Genomic DNA, 18,039 nt, shown 5'->3' with positions numbered 1-18,039 from the left:
TCCATATATGTACTACTAACAGAATATTGAACTAATCATTCATTATTGGCAAAGTGACAATACTGATAAAGTTAATCATGGGCGATATGCATCACCATAAACTATTTCTACTCACAGTCTAAAATATAAAGAAGATGATCTTAAGATAAATGACATTAAAGAAATACAATAGATGAGGGACTTTTAGTAATATATATAGCACCTTCAACTGGCTGAGATTTAAATTTATGTATCAATTTACATAAATGTGTGTTAAAACAAATACATAAAAGACAACAAAACAAGCCCTTAATGGGGATTTAGCATGGTTTTCTCTTTTTTTAAAGGCTTGATTAGACCAATATTCTGTATTTTCTAGTGCTGTCATTCAATAATACCAATTTAAAATTTAGACTATAAGACTGACACACTTTAGAAGGGTTCAATAATAAAATGTTAATGATGTTAGTATAGATTTTAATGAAGGAGGAAAACAGTAGATTTTGACATCCAAGAAAACAGCTCTGATTTTTAGGTAATAAAAGTAAATCCTGACCACTTTTTCATTCCCTTTGGTTTTTCGGAAGAGGGCAAATTTGCAGTTGCTATTATAAATTACAGATTTACACTTCTCATGTCTTCCTTTCAATTAAAAATCATTTGAATTATTAAAATTAACATAAAATACTTGTCTAATCATTTCAATAACTGTTATATGATTACTGTAATCCTAATAAGTGTATTTACATTAAATTAGTATTGACCTTTTGCAGCCAGAGGAATGTAAAACAGTTCTGTATTAGAACCATATGCATTTATTTACAACTCCTTGAAATAACTCCTCTATTTCCCTGTATTCTATACTCACGCCATTTCCTATTATAGAATTGGGGTCAGACAAAATATTTAAAAGCCACTATTATCAGAAAAAGAAGCATTAATCCTAGAGAAATTTGTATATTAATTCAGAAGAATGTGAAGAGCTCACAAAAAAGATTGTTTGCCCCTATATCTGAGGTTAAGAAAAGCATGTTTCCATGACAACAAAAATTATTACCCAAGTTACACGGGTGCAAGGCATTCTTTTAGAGACACAATTTCTCCCCTAGTTATAAAAATAAATACTTACAGAGTTATGCTATATAAACTCTTCCCCAAAATAATCTGCCTGAGAATTCAGATTCTCTTTTATCACTCCTATATCCCTTTTAAATCGATCCTCCTCCCTTACCCTACTTTAAACAATGGGAAAAGTAAAAACATTGGTATTTGTATTGAGAAACTGAATGATTCTAATACAAGTAAGGTAGTTTCCCTGTATTTTATCAAAATGGAAAGAAGACCTGATCAAGTTGTCATCTGACTCTAATTTAACATATTTTTGATGATAGTATACCATGTAATTTTTGGCACATGATATGGAAGAACTCAAATAACTGAGTTTAATTTTTTGGATTAGATCAAAATCTGCCTTTGGAAAAAATACTTAAAATTTTTAGCCAGCCACATTCTCAGTTTACCAGAAGGAGCAATTTTCTTCAAGATCCTGTTTTAAAATTCTTACATCTCAGGGTTTAAATGTTTCCTTTTTTTTGATGGAAACTATACTCATTTATTTAACTACAAGTTTGGTTAATTTGAATAAAATTAGAAAGCTTCATGTTAAACTGGCTTTCCAAGAATTTGTTCCAATAAATACAAAAAGAATGTCTTAAGGTGAGAGTAGAAAAGCATTACATTAAACATATTCAAAGCTATGAAGTACTGGAACACAGAAATAGTAGCTTTAATAATGATTTTCTCAGTTTTTACAATAAAATGAGAACCTAGTTTCTTAAAAGAATGTTATTTCTCTGTAGTATTATTCACTCTCTTTAATTAAGTTTTTAAAAAACTTTAAAACTTTCTATTTAACATTCTTCTGAATTTACTGAATAATTTTTTTCCTAATCCAAGAGCCCAGAGGAAAAAAGTGACTTTAAAAAATGCTTGATCCCAAGCATTTTACATTGTATGACAGGATAGGTCCTTGATTACAATCATTTTTTTTCAGTGACTTTCTAGAGTCTATTTAAGAAACATTATTAATTCCAAGTAAAAAGCTTGAAAAAACCCATCTTACGCCATGCTGGTTTCCAGTAGAAAAGACCTATCACTCCCCTGCTTCAAATCCATTTGAAGATTTGCCTCTTCCAGGAAGCCAATCATAAGCCTTGTAGGTCTTGACAATGAAAGGACAAGGCTGGAGTGCTTCATAATCTATTCAACTAATGCTAATTAGAATTACATCCAATTAGAAAGAACTAGACATTTTCTCAATGGAGTAATACATTTAGGGCACTAGAAAACTATTTTGTGAACTGTACCATGGGGACATGGCGGTGTGTGCCTGCAATCATAACTGCTCGGGAAGCTGATTGCAAAAAACCCCTGAACTCAAGAATTTTGAGTTCCTTGTAGACTGAATATTCATACACAGTTCCTTGTTATTATATCTCTTGCCTATCAGTTTACCTAGGGAGAACTAAACTAATACAGTTCAGAAAATTTATCATCTGATAAATACCATTGTTGAATAATACTAAGTGAAAAGAATTAAAAGTACATTCAAGTCTTTCTTCATTAAGTCCAGCCAAAGTGGAATAAGACCTGTAGGAAAGAATATATATAGGGGCTACGGAATTTAGAATTTTTCCAGAGTCACTCTGCTTAACTCCTTGAGTTTAAAAACACAAAATAATAACAACCTAATACATACCTAATTCTTTACGAGGTGCCAGTCACTATCCTAGCACCTTCATATGCATCAACTTACTTACCCACAAAACCCTTAAGGTATAGGTACTATTATTTTCCTCACAGGAAAAATGAGTTATAAAAATAACTCGTGTAGGATAACACAGCTAGTAAGTAGGAGAGACATGTGTTTAATCCAGGCAGTGTAATTTCATAGTCTGTGCTCCTAACCTGTATTATTAATTTTTGATGTGTTTTCTTTTTTTTAGTCAGAATATGGTTTTTAAACTATTCTTTAGAGAAGTGAGATCCCATGAGAATGCTTCTTGGGCCATTAAGTAATAGAAAGCAGATGGGACTCTGGGCACTTCACCCAACCAAAGCAATTTCACTACTTCTGTTTAAATATAGATGATACAAATAAACTTCTCACAGTAATAATTAAGAATCTTTGTAAATGAGAATCTATTGTCCAAAAGCATCTCACATTTTTACCTTAAATATTAACTTAATAAATTGAAACTATATGACAGTACTATACTCATCAGAGAAACAATACAAATACCATTATATCAGAGAAAATCTTAAGCACCAATAAAATTAAACTGAATAATAACATCCAAATGTAATGAGATTGGTGTTGTTTAGTTTTTAACAATGAGTGATCAAAGATTTCATTACTTTAAGGCTATTGATGGGTTAAGCATAACCTGTTGTCACATAAAAAATAAACTTACTCTTTATATTCGTTTATTTTTAGATATACCAATACATTCTGATATACTAAAATGTCCAGTCACATTTTTAGGATTTCTAAATTAACTTAAAAAATTACATTAAAATTTAAATTACCAGTATAAATGTTACTTCTTAATATTTTCTGATGTTCATTAACTGTCTTCTATTTCACAGAAGTTATAAAAAGCAAGGGGAAAAAACTACTCTATTAGTTATCTTTTATCATTTTCATCTGCTGACCTAAGAACGTGTGTTTATAAAACAAAAAAAGTCCACTACCACCATTTTATATTCCCTCTTATTTTCATTTTACATGTAAATCAATTAAAAATCATAGAAGATTTAAGAAAATAAAACTGAAGTACTGATTTTTCTAATTCTGGACTTTGATTAAAAGTCAAAAGTAGCAAATATAAAAACTCATATTTTCTCTTCTCCAATTGCTTGGAGAGTTTTATTTTAGAAAAATAAAATTTCCAACCAAGACACAGACATAAAATATATCTACTGCTCGAAATACTTTACTGAAATTTCATTAAAATTTTTTTTACTTTATGATTATTGCCAGAAAAGAACAAACTACCAGCCCAACAATCCTCACCCTCATGGTGATCTCTCAGCTGAAATAGCACTTGTGAAGGTGAAACATATTGAGAGCAAGGGATGGCATTACCTCTACCACTTATTGTACTGAACTTGCTGTGAACAGAGGCAAAGACTAATAAAATGAAGTCTGATATCTTTTTATACTCTTGTATAAAAGATGTACAAGAGGCCCTGGTTGAGTAGCTCAGCTGTCAGATCACCATCCTACTATGACAAAACTGTGCGTTTGATCCCTGGTCAGGGCACATAGGATGAGATGCAACCAAAGAATGCATAAATAAGTTCAATGACAAATTGATTTCTCTCTTTTTTCTCTCCCCCTTACTCTTTCTCTGTAAAATCAATAATAATAAAAAAATTGAAAAGGAAGTTAAATGCCAAACCTATCTCAATATAGCTGATTAGATGATTTAATTTCAAAATATTTATAATTCTATTTAATTATTTATTTAGAGAGAGGAAAGGAGGGAGGAGGAGAGTGGGAGAAACATCAGGTGAGAAACATCAATTGGCCTCTCACATGTGCTCAGACAGGGGCCTTAACATACACCCCAGACACATGCCACAATCTGTAATTGAACTGGTGACCTCTGGCTCTGTGGGACAATGCCCAAGCAACTGAGCCACACCAGTTAGGGTGGATATTTAACTTTAATACTTATTTTTAAAAATTACAGTTAACCATATGGAAACCAACAGTACATGGACTATATCAAAGGGACAGGAAACTAGAATGCAGTACTGCCTTAGAATGTAAGCTAGAGCGTCCCATGAATGATTAGCATGAATACCCTTGTTTTCTTCTGAAAGACTCAAGTATTTATTGCCTATGCTGTTAAAATATTTTCCTAATCTCTATGAAAAAGCACCAAAATTGGTTTTCTATACTAGAATACTAAACATAAACTCTCTAGGACCAAAGTAACTTTGACCATTTACATAAAACATCTTACAGAGATGGTACTAAAGATGATTTTCAGTGATCGGGCTGAGTAGTCCAACAGACAGATATAAAAAAAAAATTACAACTTGCCTGACCCATCCCTATCCCTGAAGTCTCAATACCAATGCCTTCACATTGTTATCTAAGTATAACTATAAGGATAATTTGCTTTGGCTTGCTCTTCTCAGATGAGTTCCCTTTCTCCTCTTCCAGAAAAATACAAATAAAAAAGTAATTATTTAATTAGTGCTAGGATCCTAGAAAAAACAATTCTGAATAAAATAACTCACATTGAGGTACAGACAATATTACTCATCAAAGAAAGTTTAAAGAAAGAGTTTATTAATGTACATAGTATATCCTGAACAGATAGGCTATTCCATGAGTGGTTCAACTGTAAACCAAGAAATCAAAAAATAATTATGATCACATTTTTTTTTGCATTTGGTAAACACTTATATTTCTTGTTGTACTAATAAGCTTTTCCTGTGTAACAAACTTTTCCTAAAACTATTTTTTCTTTTTTTTTAATTTGTTTAATTCTTTTTCAAGTACAGTTTTCTGTTTATTACTCCCATCCCATCCCATCCCATCCCCGTGTTCCTCCCGTCCCTCCCATTTCCACCCTTCTCAGTTGTTGTCCATGTATCCTTTATGTTCGTTCCTCTAAATCCCTCCCCTATTTCCCCTGAAATTCCCTCCCCTCTCCCCTCTGGTCACTGTCAGCCTGTTCTCCATTTCAGTGTCTTTGGTTATATTTTTGCTTGCTTGTTTGCTTTGTTGTTTAGTTTCCTGTTAAAGGTGAGATATGATTACATTTTTAAAAGACTGCTAACCCCAGGTCTGCAGAGTTATGACAGTTTAATTCTAATTTCCCAAGAATGCTACAAGGACAATGGTTAACTTACGGAACAACTGGATTAATAATAATGTAAAAAAGATTTACTTCAAATTCTTGATGGTGAACAGTCCTTTACTTTTCTCAGTCAGAAAGTTATGCAATAATGTCCTTATAATCCATACTCTGTACTTTATCTTTTTTAATATATAATCTTTATCATATATTTATTTTTCCCAGTGCCATTTAGTCCCATTATACTCCATTCCTCCCAGGAATCACCACACTGTTGTCCATGTCCCTGAGTCCTTGCTCCTTTTTGCTCAATCCCTCCATCCCCTAACTGCACCCCCCCACTAGCTGTCATCTGTTCTCCACCTATGAGTCTGCCTCCTAGGCATAGGAGATTCAGTACTAAATATGAATAAAGAAAGAAAAATAGCAAATTTAGAAATAAAAATTCAGAAAGAAAGAGAAGACTTAATAGAAAAAAATTTAAATATCAGAATCAGTATATCTTTATTTGAGGCTTTTGAAAAATAATTTTATTTGTGAAATGTGTAGTAAATAACCAGCTCTAATTTTATACATAGTGACAGTGATATTAAAATATATATGGATCTTGTTACTTCAAAATCCATCAAAGACATAAATATTTAACAAGTTAAGTTGGAAGAGGGTATAGACAGCAAGAAAAAAGGGAGGTTCCATGGAGAGACAAAGGGAAAAATAGGCAGTGATCTCTTATACCCCCCAAATTAAGGATCTCTAAGAGAAAGTGATATGTTAAAACGTGTAGATAAAAAGAGGTTCATAAAATTTTCTCATTTTTAAAATCTTAATTTCACAGTATGATAAAAAAGATTTAAAATAATTTTACTTAGAGGGCTGGTGACCATAAAATATTTATTCTCTAACATTCCCACCAATGTCCAAAAATACCCAACAGACTTCTATTCAATATGCAGATATCTCACTAGCTTTCTTTTCAGAGAGTCTAAGTTTTCTGTTTGGAATTACGTTTTTGCATGAACTGATATTTAGTCTTCTATTATGTGGTAATCGATCATATGCCACCTAATTGAGGAAGAAGTTGCTGATATTCTCCTACCAGCACTAGAATGAATGAGTCAAATGTGTATGCTTAAATATTCCACATAAAAAGAAACTCTCAAAGCACATATAATACTCATAATGTGACATGTAAAACCCAACTATACTCTTCTTATATCCCTGATTTCCACGAAACACACACGTTTCATATTGTTTGGAAATACCTACCTGAATAGCTGAGTTCATGAAACACGTGTTTCCCAAGTTACTTAGGCCACAGAGGCCTGGCTGCTCATTGTTTCTTCCAGGTTCTGAATAATCATAATTCTTATAAGTAGTATATGATGGGAGACAATAATTTGAGTTTTTCACACTGAAAGAAAACAAAAATATTTTTCATAATACACCCAATTATTTAGTATAGGTATAATGAACAGAGTATTTTAAACATATTGAGGTAGGTGGTCAGTCATTAAACTTTTTATAAATCACTTAACTCAAGGTCTTCTTAAGACATGAACCTAAATCAAAATACTCTATTAAGATATTACTCATGCAATCAACAAAATTACTGTGTCATATACCACACCAACCAAAACAAACCACTATTATATCTTTCTACCCTTGATTAACTGGAGCAGCTTCATAGCTTGCCCCATTCTTCATTGCTCCATCAAATTGAAAACATTCAGATTTTAAACACCACCCGCAGCAATAAATCATCTCATTTATGTCCCTTTTACATCCTGCTACCGTAAGAGAACAGTAGAAACATGAGGAGTTGTACTTTAGTTACAGGTGAGAGCAGAATTTACAAGGCCTCTGTGACATCACTGTTGTGCAGATTCTATTTATAGTTTCTATGCTAGATTAGCAAAATCTAGTATTCAAATGTGGAAAAAAGCCAGGGGAGATCAGGAATGCAAAAATAAAATGATTCTAAGCAAGTACATTACAGTATTACTTGGCTTTTCTTTCTATTAATTAGAATAATGCAGTTCATCTAACTAGATAAATAAAACCTCAGGATAAGGTTTTGTACTATCAGTATAATAAATACTGATCTTAAAAAACATACAATCTTCAATCTTAGTGAATGAAGGTAATTTTAGAAAAAAATAAGAAAAGTTAATCAATAAGTGAAATATTTTTTCTTTTCTTTCTTAAAAATATTCTATTTATTTATTTTTAGAGAGGGGAAGGGAGGGAGAGAGATGAAGAGAAACATCCATCGGTGGCTGGGCCTACACCCCAGGCTTATGTCCTAACTGGGAACTGAACCAGCAACGACTTTCTGCTTTGAAGGATGATGCCCAACCAACTGAGTCACACAGTTCAGGGCCCCTCTTTCTTTTTACATGTAAAAAAAATAATTTCCTGGAAAAGTATGGATTCTCCCTTAACTTTTAACAGATTATCTTATAAAATATTTATGATGGATACTTTGTATATAATTCAAAAACATACTTTCAATTTTTTTTATTTCATTAGTACAAACCTGAACAAGACTCAGTGAGGTCATTCGCTAAAAGCAAATGATTATGTAAATAAAAAGCAAAAAATATTACAAACAAACATGACAATCTCAATTTTTCCCAATGTATTTTCACAATTTGTTTATGACAGTTTTTAAAAGTTGTTTTTACTTTTAATTTCAAATTGTGCTGTAGCTTCTATACTCCCACTTCATTGTTTTAACAGCTTAAGTGGACTGTGCCACAGCTGTTCTAACAAAGCCTCTAGTCAACACACACACACACACAAACTCACCCCAACAAGCTAAACAGGTAAAACACACAAAACCACATCAACCAAAATTACACGCTCAATGCTAGCCCACTATTATTTTTGCATTAAAGAAAACATACCCCTCCATTAAAAACAAAAAGACTGACTCCCTGACTAAAAAAACAATCCACCCTGGGATTAACAAAAATAGCAGTATCCAAAGAAATACAACCTTGATCATGCAATTCAGAATTGCTAGTCTTGCAGCCAGATAGATGTACAAGTTTTTTAAACTTAAAAAAAAGTATGAAACAAATAGTACACAAGCATCTTCTGGTTTTTACAAATCATTAGACTTGTAATTAATATTTTATTTTATATTTCCAGTAATGAATAAGGTACAAGGCAACTATTAGCAATTCCAAATATGTTCACTCAATGACTGATGACTGAATTCTTGCATCTAACTTCAAAGACATGCAACAAAAAACTGAATCCTATTTTTTTAAAAAAAATTCTCTAACTGCTAAAAATCAAGGTCTGCTATATACTAACAAAGAGGCAAGGCCTATATTTTGTACACACTCTACACATTAAAAACACATAATTCTGAGTATTAAAATATAAAATTTAAGCAGTCTACAAGTATACAGGGAAGGTATGCCCCAGTGAATGCTCATGCCTATACCTACATACATGTATGCACACACATGCACATACACAGGTGCAAGTAAAAAGACTGAAAGCACTTTTTATTTTTAAAAAATAAATACTTATTCCATAAGTATATATTGAGTTATCTGTCTCTCTCACACATAACAAAAATGGGTGCTGGAAACTATATTATTCTTGTTTCATCCTGTGGCAACAGGATGTGATTTGCTGTAATTCCTTTTCCTATTTATTGAGAAATGAAAAAAAAACTTATTTACAAACGCAGTTTTTGCTTTTGTATTTTAAAACCTGAATCCTTAACGAATTTCTACATTTTAGTTTAAGTGACAGGGTAAGTCGGAGCGATTCCCAAAGATTCAGATTGTCTAGCTACACAATGACAAAAATTGATGAACTTAAAATACTTTAATACTATCTTGATTGGTCACTTACAACCTACATTATATGTGCTTTCTAAATCAAGTATTAAAGTATGTAATGGGAAATTACCAAAACCGGCAGTTCTTTAAATACTTTGCAAAGTACATGGAAACTTAGGCTTGAAAGACAGATTCTATTTTTTTCATGACTATTTCTGCTTTTTTCCTAAATAAAAGTATACAAGTCCTCCATCCTATAAAGCTATGCTACTTCAAAAATAAATACAATTGCCATTAATCTTAACAGAAATTTAAATACTATACTAGATTAATTCTATCACCTTAAATAAAAATTAAAAGTGTAACCTTTTTTTGTAAAATTGAGCCCTTATCATTCTATAAAAATTTCAGAGTGACTTTTCAATTAACACTTACATTTGACATTATAAATATTATACATCTATAATTTAATCCTCATAACTGTAATTATGCTCACTTTGCAGTTAATGAAATGACACTTGCAGCAAGTAGCTTGTTAAGAGCCAGATGGCTAGCTAATCCTGGCACTCCCCGAAATCCATGTCCTTTTCCTGGCTTAATTTCTTACAGGGAGTCATTTCCATTTCAAATAAGAGCTTTAAATGAATTAACAGAAAAATAGAAATGTGTTCTGATGTGGAATACTAAGAGTTGAGGCAATGACAACATTAAGAAGATTTTTTAAAGGCAGTATTGTTTTGAGGCAAATGTAGCAAAAGAGAAAAATGCAGGAAACAAAAAAAGAGAATGAATTTGGTACATATTAAAGATGTTCTTAAATTATAATTAGGGCAAGAACAAATGCTGTATGAACTAACAGGTAAAACAACTCCATAGGGTAAACAAACAATAGTCCAGCAACTTTTCTTCAGAATGTTAGTCCTTAATAAAATCTTTATTAAACATAAATAATTCCAAGTTTACTTTGTTATTACCTTTACAACCAATATTTTTATTTCTGGAAATGAAAGTGGCCTATCTCAGTATTGTATCAGTTTAATTCAAATCTTAAGTTTATAAATACATTTCATATAAATGTATTAAAACTACTAACTTTAATATATACTTTTACTTGTAGAATATCTCCACATACATAATTTAAAAAATACCCATAATCTAAAAAGGTCACTACTCATTTTACATATTTTTAATTAAAGAAACGATGCCATTTCCATTTGAAGTCTTAAGCTGCTACTTATTTCCACAAATTGACAGAAAATTAAGAAATAAATTTTAGGTGAAATAACTGTTTAGATATTTATGATAACATTTTTTGAAAATGGAAAAAATACTTTGCATATTATAAATATTTAAATTTTGCTCCTTATTTTAAAAGGCAAGTATAACTTTTAAACATGGTGATACCTCAGGAGCTACTTGCTTAAGGTTTCCTAATATGAAAGAACTATTTTAGTGCCTAAAATAGACAAATATAAAAAGTTAAAAATATAATCTATTCATAGGAGTAGAGTCATTAGTTAATCATGGTTTAAAAAATAAGAAGAAACACTCCAATTCTTAATATTTTCTGCAGAGTGGTTCTGAGATCAGATTTTACTCTCATAGTTTTCCTATGAGAGGGAAGTAAGACAAAACGGAAACACACCAGACCACATATACTAACACAGCGACTCTAGTCAAAACACAGTCCCTGTTCAATAGTCTATATACGTTAAAAATCTCTCTAAAGAGTAACTATAAATACATGCTATACCTGGAACTGAATTATTTTACAGTAAATACAGGAGACATCCACAATAGTAGAAACACAAGTAATATTTTATCTTCTACATAAAATTATTTTTGATAAATTTAATCATAAAATGTAGACCAGATTAAAGGAAAATATTCCTTTTTAGTCTTTTATCTGTGGCTAAACATTTTTAAATGGAAAAGAACACACTATACTACAATTCTGGATATTCACAGTGTTTTCATATTTCATTATTATACTACAATATATTGTTTATTATTACACTATGATGCACATATCTTTTTATGAATTACTGAAATAAGGGAATGAATGTTTCAAATCTTAACACACATGGCAAACTCTTCTCTAGAAAAGCTGAACTAGTACTTCAACCAAACAATCCTTATATAGATATGAATCACTTAATTTTCCCAATGAGATTGAGGAGGGAGAAAGTGGATAGAGATCTCTATGGTTTTAATTTGCATATCTTTAGTTACCAATGAATTAGAACATTTAAATTGTTTATACTTAATTCTTTTATTTTTGTTGCCCAGCTGTATCATTTCCCCATTTCTCTAATTGTCTTAGAAAATTTCTCACTGGTTTTTATGAACTTTATATATTAAGAATTTAACCCTTAGTATTTCATTTGCAGCAAGTATTTTTTCCATTTATTTGCCTTTTAATTTTTCTGTATTTGATGAAGAATAATTTAATTTAAAGTTTCAAAGGAAAGTTCCCAAGAGTGATTCAATTTTCCCTACACTTCCTGGTTAACTTGCTCTATTCTCCATCAGTCTTAGAATGTTTTCTGATTACATTAAACTCACTTATATATAAAGGTCTATTTCTGGACAGTCTTTTCTAGTCTACTTATCTGTAAGTGTACTAGTGGGTCAAGAGTATGCAGTTAGAGTTCTGGTATCTTTATAACAGGTTGTGATATATAGTAAGATGACTCCTTTGTCATAGTTCCTTTCCAAATTATTTGGGCTATTCTTATTATATATTTATAATCCAGATGCATATTAAAATAATTTTGTCAATTATCTCCATGGTCCCCCTAAATATGAATTTTATGGGAAAACTAATTAAACCTACACATTAAATTAATGGTGTTACTATAAAGATTATTCGTCCAATAGTTTAGTCTTTTGGAATTTACTCTTTGGGATAATCAGATGCCATTTATGAACTGGATAAGCAGTATAGATATTTAACTACGTAAATACTGTTAATACATAAATCACAATGTACTTAACCAAGAAATAAAAAGAGAACAGTCATGTCTGGATTCAAGTTCTTCCCATAATTTGACTAGACTAATTAAAATAAAGCCTTCTTTTTATCCTTTTCTATAAAATAAAAACCATGTCAATTTTCTAAGTAACACACCCATGTCAGAGGATCTGGTAAGGTCCAAGTGATTTTCAACTTTTTTTAATTTCAGCAATAAAGCACACACTTCCACCAACTTTTATAAATTCCAAGATTGTGAATATTATTCAGGATGGGGCAAGGAACCTGTTTCTCTGAATGTTTTAAAAGAAAAAGTGATTGCCTTTATGATGAACATAAAAACTTGTGTATGCTTTACAGTTGTAAATCACTGATAAACACTTTTTAAAAATGCTATATATTGCAGGTGATTACATATCTAGTTCTAAAATGACATCTGAAATTTACACTCCTAAAAAACTGAATTCTAGCAGATTTCTATAGGTATTTCAGTAAGTGTTTAGAATGTAAAATTCTAAAAGTGCTTTATTTCTTTTAGTAAATTACTGTATTAAATCAAGGGAAAGTTTATAATGTGTTCTTCCTTTAGAAGTTAGTACTAGAATATCTGACCAGTAATTTAAAAAAATCAGTTTTAATGCATTAAGACTTTTATCCTAAATTTTAGATACATGAGATTTTTTTGCAACCACAATAGGGCGATCAATTAAACAAAGAGTTCTTAAGATTCAGTGCTTACTTTCTGTTGTTGATGTTGTTATAATTATTTGACAGAGATGAAGGAGAGATCTTTGGTAAAGTTGAAAAATTGGATGCACCTGGGGACCTTTAAAAATATGAAAATGTTAAATTAGATAAAAAATGCGGAATTTTAAAATTAATTATGAAATAAAGAAAAGAACCAATAGATGACAATGTATGTAGTAAATGAATGCTGGAAAACAGATTTATGAGTAAAATCACTATATATCTTTTGGTTTTCAATTTCCAATGTATTTCTTATATAAAAAATAATAGTACAAAGGGAAGTACTTTCAAAAGGAATTTATGATATTAAATATACAACTTGATATTATTCCCAAAGAATTACTAACCCAATAACACTATGAGTTCAGGTAACCACAATGAATATACTACAATCAATAATTTCCTTACATGAGTAGAATTGAAATATTAGTATTTAAGGAAACATAAATAAAATGCATTTTATGTCTCAGTAGGTGCCATGACATTCTAATTATATATATCAGCACAGAGATACCTCTGATATACCAATTCTTTACAATGTAGGGAACAGAAAGAGAACAGCATAAGAATTCAAAACATAATCCCAGAAGTAATATTTGGCCAAAGTTAGTTCGGCAAACACAGAAGAGACATAAATATGACTGTATGTTGCATACCTCACTAATTCAGAATCTTTTTGGAGATATATCAGTTGTTAGCTTTTAATCAACTAATGCTTTAAAGGCATTAATTTAAAATCAACAAACCCCATTCACAAATCAGTAAATGTAATACACCACATAAACAAAAGCAAAAACAAAAAACACATGACCATATCAATAGATATGGAAAAACCATTTGATAAGGTACAATACCCATTTATGATAAAAACGCTCGGTGAAGTAAGAATAAAGGGAAAGTTCATCAACATAATAAAGGCCAGATATGAGAGACCTAGAGCCAACATCATACTCAATGGGCAAAAACTAAAAGCTTTTCCACTAAGATCAAGAACAAGACAAGGTTATCCACTTTTACCACTTCTATTCAATATAGTATTAGAAGTCCTAGCCACAGCAATCAGACAAGAAAAGGAAATAAAAGGCATCCATATCAGAAAGGAGGGAACAAAACTGTCATTGTTTGCAGATGACATGATAGTACACATAGAAAATCCTCCTATAGACTCCACCCAAAAACTACTCGACCTAATAAATGAATTCGGCAAAACAGCAGGATTCAAAGTCAATATCCAGAAATCAAAATCAAAGGCGTTTTTGTATACCAACAATGAAACAGGAGAAGCAGAAATCAAGAAAAAAATCCCATTCGATATAGCAAAAACAAAAATAAAATACCTGGGAATAAACCTAACCAAGAAGGTAAAAGACCTATATGCAGAAAACTACACAACACTGAAGAAAGAAATTAAGGAAGACACAAACAAATGGAAACATATACCATGTTCATGGATCGGAAGAATTAACATCATCAAAATGCCCATACTATCCAAAGCAATTTACAGATTCAATGCAATACCTATTAAAGTACCAATGGCGTATTTCACAGATATAGAACAAACACTTCAAAATTTATATGGAACCATAAACGACCCTGAGTAGCAGTTGCAATTTTGAGAAAGAAGAGCAAAGTAGGAGGGATCACAATACCTAATACCAAACTGTATTATAAGGCCACTGTAATCAAAACAGCCTGGTATTGGCATAAAAACAAACACATGGTCCAACAAAACAGAACAGAGAGCCCTGAAATAAACCCAAGTCTCTACAGTCAATTAATATTTGACAAAGGGGGCAGCAACATAAAATGGAGTAAAAATAGCTTTACTCTACTGGTGTTGGGAGAACTGGACAGCTATGTGCAAAAAAATGAAACTCAAGCACCAACTTACACCATACATCAAAATAAATTCAAGGTGGATAAAAGATTTAAATATAAGCCATGACACCATTAAAGTCCTAGGGGAGAACATTGGCAGGAAAATCTCAGATATTTCACACAGCAACATTTTTACTGATATGTCCCCTAGAGCAACGGACATAAAAGAAAGAATAAACAAATGGGATCTCATCAAAATACAAAACTTTTGCACAGCTAAAGGAAACAGTATTAAAATAAAAAGAGAACCAACTGTAAGTGAAAACATATTTGCCAATGATAACTCAGACAAGGGGTTAATCTCCAAAATATATAAAGAACTTACATGACTCCACTCTAAGAAGACAAGCAATCTAATTATAAGATGGGCAAAGGATTTGAACAGACACTTCTGCAAGGAGGACATACAGAGGATCCAGAGACACATGAAAAGATGCTAAATATTGCTAGCTATCAGAAAGATGCAAATTAAAACCACAATGAGATACCACAGTCAGAATGGCCGTCATAAACAAAGCAACAAACAACAAGTGTTGGAGAGGTTGTAGGAGAAAAGGGACCCTAGTTCACTGTTTGTGGGATTGCAGACTGGTACAACCACTATGGAAAAAAACAGTATGGAATTTTCTCAGAAAACTGAAAATGAACATGCCTTTTGACCCAGCACTTCCACTCTTAGGAGTATATCCTAAGAACCCTGAAATACCAATCCAAAAGAACCTATGCACCCCAATGTTCATAGCAGCATGATTTACAAGAGCCAAGTGCTGGAAGCAACCTAGGTGCCCATTGGTAAATGATTGGATCAAAAAACTATGGTATATTTACAAAATGGAATTCTATGCAGCAGAAAAAAAGAAGGAGCTCCTACCCTTTGCAATAGCATGGATGGAACTGGAAAGCATTATGCTAAGCAAAATAAGCCAGGTGGTGAAAGACAAATACCATATGCTCTCACCTTTAACAGGAACCTAAGCAACAAAACAAACGAGCAAAATATAACCAAGACACTGAAATGGAGAACAGGCTGACAGTGTCCAGAGGGGAGAGGGGAGGGAATTTCAGGAAAAAGGGGAAGGGTTTACAGGAACAAGTATAAAAGACATATTGACAAAAACTAGCGAGAGGAAATGGGAGGGAGGCAGGGAGGGTTGGGTGGGTGGGCTGGGATGGGAGTAAAAGACAGAAAACTGTACTTGAACAATGATTACAAAAATAAATTTAAAAAATCAACAAACCCACTATAAAGTACTTAAAAGTCAATAAAGGTTTAATTTCCATTTTAATTTTATAAACAATTTAAATTTTCCAGGCAACATTTAGCCATGGTCTGTAAAAAGACAACTTTTAGTCCAGTATCTCAGTTATCATAAATTTTAAATTGGTGAGGCCCAAAGTGATTAGTTTTTTAAAAATTATTTTATTTCCTCTACTCAGGTGCTAATGAACAATGAATGAAATGGCCCAAGGGCAGGAAAGTACAGCTTTCAGCAAACTGGATTTCTTTAAATTTACATACTTGGAATACATTATGCAGAATAATGGTGGGTAATACAATTTCTTACATATAAAATTTTTAATTTAATTTTTGACATTTTATATATTATAAAATCTTTGTAAAATTTTTTCTTCCTTTTAAAGGAGATTCTTTTTGTTGATGCAGGCTGTATATAGGTAGATTACATTGAGACATCTATTTAGGTGCCTTTTGGAAAAGAAGACCCTTACAACCAACCAAATTTTAATATAAAACAAGTTAGAAGACCTATTTAAAAGGTCATTTAATAATCTTAATATTTTAAGGTATGCTAGTTTTAAAATATTAATAAAAATATAGGAGTATCCAGGCAGTTTTCTTTTATGTTTGGAATGCTAAATTAGAAAAACACCCTACATTTATCAGACATTGAGGTATAATAAATTAAGGAGGTTCATTTTTCAAAATGTGACATGTTAGGCTTTATTTTAATTTAATTCATTACAACTTTTGAGGAACAAACATATAAACCAAAATGTATCCAGGGATTTTACTTATAGCAAAAATTATGAAAATAAAGATAAATCACATCATCTAATAAAGTGGCTGAGGTACATATACAGGGCAAAAGTAGGTTTTCAGTTGTTCATACAGAAAATAATACAATAATTAGTAATATAAGACTAAACTGTCTTGTGTACTCAAAGTTGTAAACCTACTTTTGCCTCACCCTGTATGTTATTTTTTTCCTGTCCATCTGTGGCCTTTTAACTGTTCGTTAACTACTCTATCAAAGAACAGTATTAGAAGTTTCAATGAAGTTAATTAAAACATTCAAGCACTGATTAAATAATTACCAAGACTTCACCCTTGGTAAGTGGTAGGAATACAAAGACAGACATTCTGACCTCAAAAAGCTTGCAAATTAATGAAAGAAAATGACACATAGGCAAAATAACTATGGAACAGTATAAAAACTATGACAAATTTTATAATTATAACAGAATATAAAATTTTGTGGGCAGTGACATGCAGTAATTTTAAAATTATGTGCACGGAGGGGTAGGGGGAGCTGAGAGTGTTTCAGGTAGAAAGGACAGCACATGCAAATATAGGGAACTAGAGATATTATAAGGTGTTTAAGGAGTTAATAAATTTAGCTTGGCTGAAAGAGTAGGAAGAATGTAGTGACAGGAACAGAAGTTAGGAAGGAAGGTATGATAACAAAGAACCTTTCATGTTCTATGAAGGAATTTGGATTTTATCCAATTGTGCTAGGGGAAGTAGAAAGATTTTAATAGAGAATCA

At 31.5% G+C, this 18,039-nt stretch overlaps 1 protein-coding gene across 4 annotated transcripts in view; it reads right to left on the bottom strand.

Moving 5' to 3' along the window:
• USP15 (ubiquitin specific peptidase 15) overlaps window positions 1-18,039 on the bottom strand; it is a 116,653-nt gene that overhangs the window by 32,744 nt on the left and 65,870 nt on the right. For 3 of the 4 annotated variants that reach the window (XR_005068930.1, XR_005068929.1, XM_037063050.1), the window contains exons 7-8: window positions 13,369-13,455; window positions 7,122-7,266 (exon numbers count right to left, since the gene is read on the bottom strand). Coding sequence is in view for 2 of the 4 variants with exons in the window: in XM_037063050.1 (XP_036918945.1) it covers window positions 7,122-7,266; window positions 13,369-13,455 (232 nt within the window). In the remaining 2 variants the exon portion in view is untranslated. The remainder of the gene's footprint in view (window positions 1-7,121; window positions 7,267-13,368; window positions 13,456-18,039) is intronic. The other variant, XM_037063052.1, reaches the window with a different exon arrangement.

Source organism: Sturnira hondurensis, unplaced genomic scaffold (assembly GCF_014824575.4).
Source record: "Sturnira hondurensis isolate 20B ecotype Veracruz unplaced genomic scaffold, ASM1482457v3 Scaffold0014384, whole genome shotgun sequence".
Classification (NCBI taxonomy): Eukaryota; Metazoa; Chordata; class Mammalia; order Chiroptera; family Phyllostomidae; genus Sturnira; species Sturnira hondurensis.
Note: the sequence above shows the minus strand (reverse complement) of the source record. Positions and strands in the feature narration are given on the sequence as shown.